The following is a 10,335-nucleotide window of genomic DNA, read 5'->3' as shown; positions in this document are numbered from 1 at the left end:
TCGCCCCCTCTCTGGCCCGCAAGCTCCCCTCCCTCCTCCCTCAACGACCACCGCCGCCGCCACCGCCGCCGTCGCGCTGCGTCACCGCGCCGTGCGTCACCGCCCCTGGCCCCGCCCCGACGGGCCCATCGCGCGCCGCCATTAGCTTACGCCCAGATGACGAACAGGGCACTAGCCAACCCGCGGCGAGGGCAGCCCGAAGGGCGGGAGGTGTGCGACGAAAAGGCGGGGTCCTGACCAGGGAGGGGAGCGATGGGGCTGGAACGAGGCCCAAGAGGCCCGCCCTCTCTTTAACGGGATTGGTCAGACTTGAGGGTGACGGGCAGGCGGCCAGGCCCGCACTCTAAGTGGAGGGCGGGAGAAAGGGAGGGGCGCGCGGGGCGTTGCCAAGGGCAACGGGCCGGTAGAGCCTTGTGATTGGACCCCCGAGCCGACAGGGGGCGATCTCGCGCCGGTCTCTTCAGAGTCATAATTCTTCATTCTGGCGTTCTTAGTCCCCTTCCACCCCGCCCCTCTGACACGCCTCACCCTGGGCCTGAGCCCTACGACTTCCGAGCTCACGAGAGAGAGGTGGGAGGAGAGAGAGAAAGCGAAAGAGACAGAGACAGACAGAGAGAGAAGGAGGAGAGAGAGACAGAGACAGAGACAGCACCTGCACACCTTGGTCCCCACGCCCCAATGTGCTACTCTGAGCCGATCTCCCGTGAGACCGGGGACGGGGAGGGGCGGGAGATGGACCATTTAGGATGGAAAGAGAGAAGGCATCTCCAGCAGGAAAGAAACCATCAGTAAATAGGATTGTTGCAGTGAGTCCTCAAAGTGTCCTGCATCAGTGGTAAATAATCCGGAGGGGACCAGCACGCCCCCACCCGCCAGAAGGCCCTCGGGTGACTTGAGAACCTCGGATGACGGAGGCATTTGGATGGCTTGTTACTGGAATTCAAAAAGAAATGCATTCAGGGTTGGAGTGGTGAGGGATGAGCTGCGGCCAGATGTTTGGCCACTGGAGGGAGTTTGGGCTTGTCCTGTGACAGGGATCAAGACGGGGAGGATCTTAAGGAGTTGGGGGCTTGGGACTGATGGCTTTCACTTATATATGGAAGGCCGATTTGGAAGAACTAGATCTAGAGGGACTAGAGAAGCAGCTGAGGGTGGGAAAGCGAGGACAGCAGGATTGTTGGGAAAGGAGGTGTTGCAGATGGGAGGGACGTTCAAGGTGGACGATGAAGTCCAAGAAAGCTCCACAACCGAGGGGGCAAATTGGAGCCAAAGATTAACGAGTTAAAAATCAGTGAACAAGGGGCTGGGAAGGTGGCTCAGTGGTAGAGTGCTTGCCTTGCATGCATGAGGCCCTGGGTTCGATTCCTCAGCACCACATAAGCAGAAAAAGCCAGAAGTGGTGCTGTGGCTCAAGTGGTAGAGTGCTAGCCTTGAGCTGAAAAGCTGAGGACAGTGCCCAGGCCCAGAGCTCAGGTCCCATGACTGGCAAAAAAAAAAAAATCAGTGAACAGGCCGGGCGCCGGTGGCTCACGCCTGTAATCCTAGCTACTCAGGAGGCTGAGATCTGAGGATCACAGTTCAAAGCCAGCCTGGGCAGGAAGACTGTGAGACTCTTATCTCCAATAAACCACAAGAAAACCGGAAGTGGTGCTGTGGCTCAAGTGGTAGAGCGCTAGCCTTGAGCGCCCAGGCCCAGAGTTCAGGCCCCACGACCAACCAAAAAAAAAAAAAAAAAAAAAAGATGCTCATGGAAGCTGTGAGAGGGATGAAGCCCAGCCAAGTCTGATGAGTAGGCCCAGGGAAATCCTAAGAAATGAAGATGTGGGGAGTTTGTCACTTTTAATTAATATCAAGAAGGCCCAGCAAAGTAGGGTGCAGGTGGCTCATGCCTATCATCCTAGCTACTCAGGAGGCTGAGATCTGAGGATTGCAGTTGAAAGCCAGCCCAGACAAGGAAGTCCATGAGACTCTTATCTCCAATTAACCACAAAAAACAAAGTGGCGATGTAGCTCACGTGGTAGAGTGCTAGCCTTGAACATAAAGCGGCTCAGGGACAATGCCCAGGCCCCTGAGTTCAAGCCCCAGGACTGGCCAGAAAAAGAAAAAAGAAAAAAAAAAAAAGCCCAGAAAGGAGGAGACCAATCCAGAAGGAGGTGCAAATCTCACAAAGGCTGGTGGAAAAGCCATTTCACACCAGGGAAGGGATGTCACAAAACCCAACTAGTACCTCCTAGACAGAAGCTACAACTTTCCTGTTGCATAGATATAGAGGTAGTTGTGCTCTTCATGTTGCTTCATTTATTCAATACGATTTTTTAGCCAGGTGCCTGTGGCTCATGCCTGTAATCCTAGCTACTCAGGAGGCTGAGATCTGAAGGTGGAAGTTCAAATCTAGTCTAGATTAATCTGAGAGACTTTTTTTTGTGTGTCAGTCATGGGGCTGAGTGCTGTCCCTCAGCTCTTCAGCTCAAGGCAAGTGCTCTACCACTTGAACCATACTGGCACTCCCAGCTTTCTGGTAGTTAATTGGAGATAGTCTTACAGCCAGCCTAGGCTCGCTTTGATCTGTGATCCTCAGATCTCAACTTTCTAAGTAGCTAGGATTACAGGCATGAGCCACTGGTGACCAACAATCTGAGAGACTCTTGTCTCCAGTTAACCACTAAACAGCTGGAAGTGGAGTTATGGTTCAAGTGGTACAGTGCTAGTCTTGAGTGAAAAAGATCAGGGACAGAGCCCAGGCTGAGTTCAAGCCCCAGGATCATAACAAAATAAGCAAATAAAATAAAGAAGGAAATGAATGAGCAGAAACAGCCATGGAGATGGTGTTTTTAGTTTATGTATTTATTTTTGGCAGTAGTGATGTTTGAATTCTAGGACTTGAGCTTGCTAAACATGCATTTTACCACATGAACCACACACTTTCCATTACTTTTAATTTTTATTAACATACATTAGCCATGAAAGGGGCACTCCTACTTTATGTTATCTTTCAAGTAGTGTCTCCTACTTGACTATGATCTTCCTATCTCCACTTTCGGAATAGCTGAGGTTACAGGTGTATGCAACCATACCCAGTGGGTTTTTAGTTTTTCGAAGAACAGAAATAACTCTGTAGGCCTAGGGGAATAATCCACTAGGGACAGATGATAGAGGTAAGAGAGAGGACAACCACAGAGACATGCTTGAGTGGGCAGGGGTGAGCTGAAGAATAGAGTGGAGCTCCCCATTACTAGGGAAGGGAGCAAACTCAGTGAGCACAATGGATCAGGACCTTGGGAAAATTCTCTTCTGTTTGTTTGGATTTTCTCACTAAAATATATCTGGTTCTCTCATAAATTACTTTACTGTTATTTCTTCTTTATTTGACAGTTAGGGTTATTATATTGATTTTTTTGAATTTATGTGTGTAAGTAGGTCACATTACCTAGGAATTTCATTTCAAGATGGGAAAGGAGGCAATACAAAATATTTTCTTTTATTTTTAGTGGAACCCAGAGTCTTACAGAGATATGCTGAACATATTCTCTAACATTGAACCACATCCCTACTCCCCAGAACACTTTTTTTTTTTTTAATGCTGGTCCAGGAATTGGACTCCGAACTTTGTGCTCTCTTGGCTTACCTGCTAACAGCTGGTACTCTGCCACCTTGATCTACACCTCCAGCCCAGATTTTTGCTGGTTATTGTGAAGATAGAGTCTCACTGACTTTTCTGCTTAAGTTGGCTTTGAACTGTGATCCTCTGTATCTCCAACTTCTGAGAAGCTAGGATTACAGGCATGAGCCACCAACACCCAAACTCTGAATAGTCTTAATGTTAAGATGGAGAGGAGTATACATCTGGCAAAATTGTAGGGCCACAGAGGCCATGAAAAAAAGTCCAACGTAAGCCAGGTACTGCACAATTGAATCCCCAGCACTTGGTGGGTTTGTTTGTTTGTTTTTTGGTTGGTGGTGGGGCTTGAACTCTGGGCCTGGGTGCTGTCCTTCAGCTGTTCAGCTCTGGGCAAGCGCTCTACCTCTTGAGCCACAATGCCACTTCCGGTTTCCTCCTGGTTAATTGGAAATAAGAGTCTCATGGACTTTCCTGCCCAGGCGGGCTTTGAACCATGATCCTCAGATCTCGGCCTCCTTAGTAGCTGGAATTACAGGTGTGAGCCTCCTCACCTGGCATGCACTTAGTGTTTTGAAGACTGGAACTCATGCTCCTCCTGTCTCAGCCTACTGAGTGCTGAGATTACAGGCAAGAGTGAGTCACCATGCCTGGCAAATCAGCCATGCTGGGAGACAAGTGAACCTAAGGATCCTCACTACAATCCTGAAATAGAAGAGCGAAGCCACTTAGCTAGAGCCACCCACAAGGCAATATTTGAACCCTGGTCTGAGTGATTGCAAAGCTTGAACCATCCTGGCCTGATTAGAGGAAGGAAGGAGGAGGAGGAGCCCTTAAGTGACAGTTGTCCCAGAACTGGCATAAACAGGATGTGGTGTTGGATGAAACCTTCCCCCCTACCCTACAGCCCGCCCCCCACAGCCGTAGTCCCCACCTCTAGAAGACAGCGGAACTGAGAAAAGAAGGCAAGCTGCAAGCCATGGTCAGGGGGCCGAGAGAGCTGAATGAGATGGGCGAGGGGCTTGGGGCTGGCGCTTGAGCAGGGCTGCGGTGGGGAGGACATCAAGGTGGAGGTCAGCTGTGGCCTAGAGGTCACAGATGGGAAAGGTGGTTTTGCTGGACTTAGCAACTAGGCAAATGGATCCCTGGGTCTTCTTCACCAAGCCTCCACCCTGACTTCTGGGCCCTTTGTCCTGGTGAACGGGAGGGGCAGAGTCTTGTGACCTCCTTTCCTGGAGAGAGAAACTGAGGCTGGGAGGGGGGGGGGACACAAGGGTTATGTCTAGACCAGCTCAAGTCTTCCTGTTCCTTCTGGCAGTCTGACTCCTTGGTGGTGTGCGAGGTGGACCCGGAGCTAAAGGAAAAGCTGAGGAAATTCCGCTTCCGAAAAGAGACAGACAATGCAGCCATCATAAGTGAGTGATCTTCCACCCCCCCTCCACGGGAAACTGGGGGGGATAGGGGCGGGGCCACTGTCACTGAGGTGGGCGTGGCATCTGGGGCTGCCTGCGTCGAGGTGGGCGTGGCGTTAAAGGGGCGGGACCAGCACCTCTATGTGGGTGTGGGGAGGGGTTAGCGTGGTGGGCGTGGCCAAAGGGGTGTGGTTGGTGTCGTCTACGTGTTGGGTGCAGGTCTAACCCCTACGTGCACTCCTTTCCCCAGTGAAAGTGGATAAAGACCGGCAAATGGTGGTTCTGGAGGAAGAATTTCAGGTGAGGGTCTGGGAGGGGGAACGGGATCCCCCTAAGCAGTACTGAGGACTCAAGGGACATAGAATGGATGCAAAGACCCGGGCACTGAGAGCCACAAACACCGGGAGACCTTTGCTGTGTGTCTGATATTTTTACCTATGCAATCTCCTAGTCTGCTTACAGAACAATGGTTTAATTTCTTAACCTGAAGTTAAGGCCTGGAGCAAATTATGTGCTCAATAAAGTGATACTGCCAGGCCCTCGTGGCTCACACCTATAATCCTAGCTACTCAGGAGACCGAGATCTGAAGATAGCAATTCAAAGCCAGACTAGTCAAGAAAGTCCGTGGGGGGCTGGAGACATGGATCAGTTAATAGAGTGCTAGCCTATGAGCAAAAGCAGCAGGTACAGAGTTAAAGTCCGGGTTTCAGACCTAAAAAAAAGAAAATCGAAAAGAAAATCCTTGAGACTCTTATCTCCCATTAACCAGCAAAAGCCCAGAAGGGGAGTTGTGGCTCGAGTGGTAGAACACCAGCCTTGAGCAAAAAAACCTAAGGGACAGCACCCAGGCCCCACAGCAAGCCCCAGGATTGTGTGAAAACACACATACCTCCCTGACACTTAGAGGAAAATGAGTCTTGATAAATTAACAGAACTCCTTTGTAATCAGGAAGACAAGGAAGCCACCTTGTCTTTATCAGTAAATCATAAATGATGATAAGGCTTCCTTCTGATTGTGGCTTTGTGGGGTGTGTGGGGTAGGACTGGCTAAGAGCTGAGCTTCCACCCACCCTGTGAAAGGAAGGATAGTGAAGTGGTTACCATGGGAACAAAGATTCAAATCTGAATCCAGCTACTTCCAGCTGTGCAGCCTTGGGCAAGTGTCTTGATATCTCTGGGCTGTGTGGGTATGATAACAGGACCTACTTACATGAAGTAGGTTATGTATGTGCTTATTTATGGCCTTTATTTGTTTCCTTCTCTCCTATTTGTCCCTTGTCTCCCGTCTCAGAATATTTCTCCAGAGGAACTGAAATTGGAGTTGCCAGAGAGACAGCCCAGGTATCCCGGGGGAAGGGAGTGGAGGACTAGGCTGTGGGGAGGGGATGAAAATGGAGGCCTAGACTTAGGGATCACTTGTGCATGGACTCAGGGTCTCTGTGTTTGAGATGAAGACTTCCTAGAACTTTTGGTTGATGTAATATTATTTCATTGCATTATTTTATTTATGTATTTTGTTGGTCATGGGGCTTGAACTCTGGGCCTGGGCGCTGTCCCTCAGCTCTTCAGCTCAAGGCTAGCGCTCTACCACTTGAGCCACAGCACCACTTCGGTCTTTTTCTATTGGTTTATTGGAGACAAGGGTCTCACTGACTTTCTTGCCTGGACTGGCTTTGAACCACAATCCTCAGATCTCAGCCTCCTGAGTAGCTAGGATGACAGGCATGAGCCACCGGCATCTGGCTTTCATTGCATAATTTTATATTAATTTATATATTATGTTGGTTTAGAGTTTATTTTTTGCTTTAGTCTCAATGTCTTACTGGCTTTGTTTCTGAAAGAGAGAAAAACATTTATTTTTTTAAAAAATTAAGGCTGGGAATGTGACTTAGTGGTAGAGTGCTTGCCTCTCGTGCATGAAGCCCTGGGTTCGATTCCACATTACCACATAAATAGAAAAAGCCAGAAGTGGTGCTGTGGCTCAGGTAGTAGAGTAGCTTGCCTTGAGCACAGAGAGGCTCAGGGACAGAGTTCAGACTCTGAGTTCAAGCCCCAGGACTGGCAAAAAAAAAAAAAAAATTATTAAGAGGTTGTACAAAAGGGGATTTCAATTCAATAAGTCAGATTATCTGTGTGTGTGCGTGCACGAATACGCGTGTGTGTGTGTGTGCACCCACACTTGTGCATGCCAGTCTGGAGGCTTTAACTCAGGGTATAGGTGCAGTGCCTTAGGTATTTTGCTCAAGGCTGGTGTTCTACCACTTGAGCCATAGCTCCACTTTTGGCTTTTTGGTGGATCATTGGAGATAAGAATCTCACAGACTTTCCTGCCAGGCTGGCTTTGAACAATGATTCTCAGATATCAGCCTCCTGAGAGCTAGGATACAGGCCTGAGCCACCAGAGTCTGGTTAAAAAATTTACTTAAAAAAAAAAAAAAGATAATTGGGCTGGGATGTAGCTGAGTGGCAAAATACTTGCCTATCAAGTTCAATGTCCTGGGCTCAATCCCCAGTACCCCCATCCCCCCAAAAAGATAATCTCTGCTTTCTAAGACTTTATGTGGCCATCCATCCATCTATCTATATATGCTCATATTCATATTAATATCTACACTATGGTATATACATACAAACATGTATAAACAAGTATGTATGTATAAACAAAAAATGATAATCCAGAATCATTTCTAATTAACCACCAAAAACCCAAAAGTGTAGATGTGACTCAAATGGTGGAGTGCCAGCCTTGAGCAAAAAAAGCCAAGAGATAGCTCAAGGCCCTGAGTTCAGGCACCAGTACTGGGAGAGAGACACAGAGAGAGAGAGACAGAGACAGAGGCAGAGAGAGGGAGGGAGGGAGGGAGAGAGAGAACTGAAGGCTGAAGCCAGACTAAAGTGCTGAGTGTGATTTCCTTATTGCTGGCATAGGTTCGTGGTCTACAGCTATAAGTACGTGCATGCAGATGGCCGGGTGTCCTACCCCTTGTGTTTTATCTTCTCCAGCCCTGTGGGTGAGACATGGCTTTTCTTATCCTCAGGAGATGGGTTAGATTCTAGGGGACCAGGGGTGTGAGTGTATGTGCGTGCATGCTTTTTTTTTTTTTTAAATGCATATGGATTGCCTGTATTAGAGCAAGAAGATGGTGCTGGAGGGGCTGGGAAGGTGGCTCAATGGTAGAGTGCTTGCCTTGCATGCATGAGGTCCTGGGTTCAATTCTTCAGCACACATAAGCAGAAAAAGCTGGAAGTGGCGCTGTGGCTCAACTGCAGAACTGAGGGACAGTGCAGGCCCAGAGTTCAGGCCCCACAACTGACCAAAAAAAAAAAAAAAGATGGTGGACAGAGAGAGGAGAGAGAGAGAAAGAGGGGGAGGAATTTAGATGCATCTAAAGCCACAACCCCCTCTCTCCCTCTGTCCCCAGGCAGAAGCCACCCTCTACCCCTTTCCTTTTGCAGGGAAATCTACATCTGGCCTTTAAATCAGAGGACCTGCCCTCCCCCCCCCCCACCATGCACACATAAGAACTTGAAGCCAGGCTGGGAATGTGGCTTCGTGGTAGAGTGCTTGCCTAGCATGCATGAAACCCCGGGTTCCATTCCTCAGTACTATATACACAGAAAAATCTGGAAGTGGTGCTGTAGCTCAAGTGTTAGAAGCTCAGGGACAGTGCCCAGGCCCTGAGTTCAAGACCCAGGACTGGCAAAAAAAAGAAAAAAGAACTTGAAGCCCCCAAGCAAACAAATGTAGAAACTAGAAATTCAGTAGAGCATTCTGGGACATCCCATAGCAGTTCCAAAGGCCCTTGGAAAACTGCCACCTTGAAGGACGTGTCTAGAGTGTCACTAAGCACTCTCGGGTCTTCAGTGACACACTCTTCTCGGTGTCACACAGGCTGCAAACCGGAGCAGCAGATGATGTACGCTGGGAGTAAGAACAGACTGGTGCAGACGGCCGAGCTCACCAAGGTGCAGGGAAGGAAGGGGTGGGAATGTCGAGATCCCAGAGGGGCCTGGAGACCTGGGGCTGAGGGACGAAGATTGTGTTCTTACCCCCTAATCCTTGGATCTAAGGTGTCTGCAGTCCCCATGGAATTCTAATGTGGAGATCTCTCTCCCTGCTCAGGTGTTTGAAATCCGCACCACCGACGACCTCACAGAGGCCTGGCTCCAAGAGAAGTTGTCTTTTTTCCGTTGACTCTGGAAGCAGGAACTTGAAGTTCTCATGTTTGAGTCCCAAGGGGGAACTGAAGATTCCAGACTCTTGCCATCCAAACATCCAAGACTATAAAACCATTAAAAAAAAAATGCAAGAACTCAGATCCTCAATCCTGACTTCATGTTTGTGGGTGGTAGCCCTGCAGTTCCAGTCGTTGGCCGACAGGGGGCAGAAAGACTTGAGGGGAGGGGGAAACAGACATTTTTCAGACACCTGTTTACTAGAAGAGGCCGGGACTATGGGATTTCTTGGGGGAATGGGTTGGGGGTGGGAGTGAGGGGTCTGAGTCTTCTGAATCTATGGGGGGGTTGCTGTTTAAGGGAACAGACACCCCCTGAGGGTAAAAAAGGTAGTGCATTCTCTCCCTACCTTATAGGCTTCAGTGCTAGTGGACTTCAGTGCTCACTCACACTGAACACTGAGCCCTTCAGTGGAAAGAATTTAAAAGTGAAGAAGTGAATGAATTGATCATAATTGCTTCAGGGGCTCAGGAGTTGCTGGTGGCTGGCCAGTGGTTTGGGGGTTTGATGGATAGGTGCTAGGGTCCCTGGGTTAGGGAGGAAGATGTGGCAGTATCAATGGACACCTGTGCCTTGAAGAAACAGCAAATGGTGACCCCCCCTTCTCCCAACCTGTTCCTGATTCTTCTTTCCTTTCAGTGGCATCTGGGGTTTGGGGGCATGGACACTGTGTCAGCCCTTGGCTCTGTCTCTGAAGGATATTTATTGAGCACCTTTGGTGTACCAGGTTCTGTGAACTCTAAGATGAACAAGTCTTCACCAAGATGATGAAACAATTCCTCAGGTTTTTCCTCCAGGTCTCTCACTGTTTTTTCCTCCATCTCCAGATTCAGGGACCAGGAAAGCCCCCCCCCCCAACTCCACCCCTTTCCAGGTTCCCTGTAGAGAGGTGGCCGTTGCCATGGTAACAATGACACAGTGACCTTGGGTCTGGGCAGCTCCCCCCCCCTCCCATTCCTCAGGGAGAGCCTAAAAGCCAGTCCCAATCTTATTCCATCCATCTCCTCCCTCTCACCACTTCCCCCTGCTCCATCCAGTCCCTTATCCCCTGTCCCCAGTCCCAAGTCTC

The 10,335-nt window shown here is 49.4% G+C and overlaps 1 protein-coding gene across 6 annotated transcripts; it reads left to right on the top strand.

Moving 5' to 3' along the window:
- The first annotated feature begins 26 nt into the window (after positions 1-26).
- LOC138811165 (glia maturation factor gamma) lies at positions 27-9,347 on the top strand. 6 transcript variants are annotated; one of them, XM_069998824.1, is made up of 7 exons: positions 27-210; positions 4,936-5,032; positions 5,280-5,329; positions 6,322-6,371; positions 7,959-8,041; positions 8,923-8,996; positions 9,154-9,347. In XM_069998824.1, exons 1-7 carry the CDS (start codon positions 157-159, stop codon positions 9,223-9,225), a joined length of 480 nt encoding a protein of 159 aa, XP_069854925.1. In that variant the 5' UTR covers positions 27-156; the 3' UTR covers positions 9,226-9,347. The 6 variants fall into 6 exon arrangements, with proteins under 6 accessions (XP_069854925.1, XP_069854924.1, XP_069854929.1 ...); XM_069998823.1 differs by lacking the exon at positions 27-210 and adding an exon at positions 597-806; XM_069998828.1 differs by lacking the exon at positions 27-210 and adding an exon at positions 748-835.
- The last annotated feature ends 988 nt before the right edge of the window (positions 9,348-10,335 follow it).

The sequence above is a fragment of the Dipodomys merriami genome, unplaced genomic scaffold (genome assembly GCF_024711535.1).
Source record: "Dipodomys merriami isolate MVZ:Mamm:240054 unplaced genomic scaffold, mDipMer1.0.p SCAF_52, whole genome shotgun sequence".
NCBI classification, from domain to species: Eukaryota; Metazoa; Chordata; class Mammalia; order Rodentia; family Heteromyidae; genus Dipodomys; species Dipodomys merriami.
The sequence above is the reverse complement of the archived record's forward strand: the minus strand, read 5'-3'. Positions and strand labels throughout refer to the sequence as shown.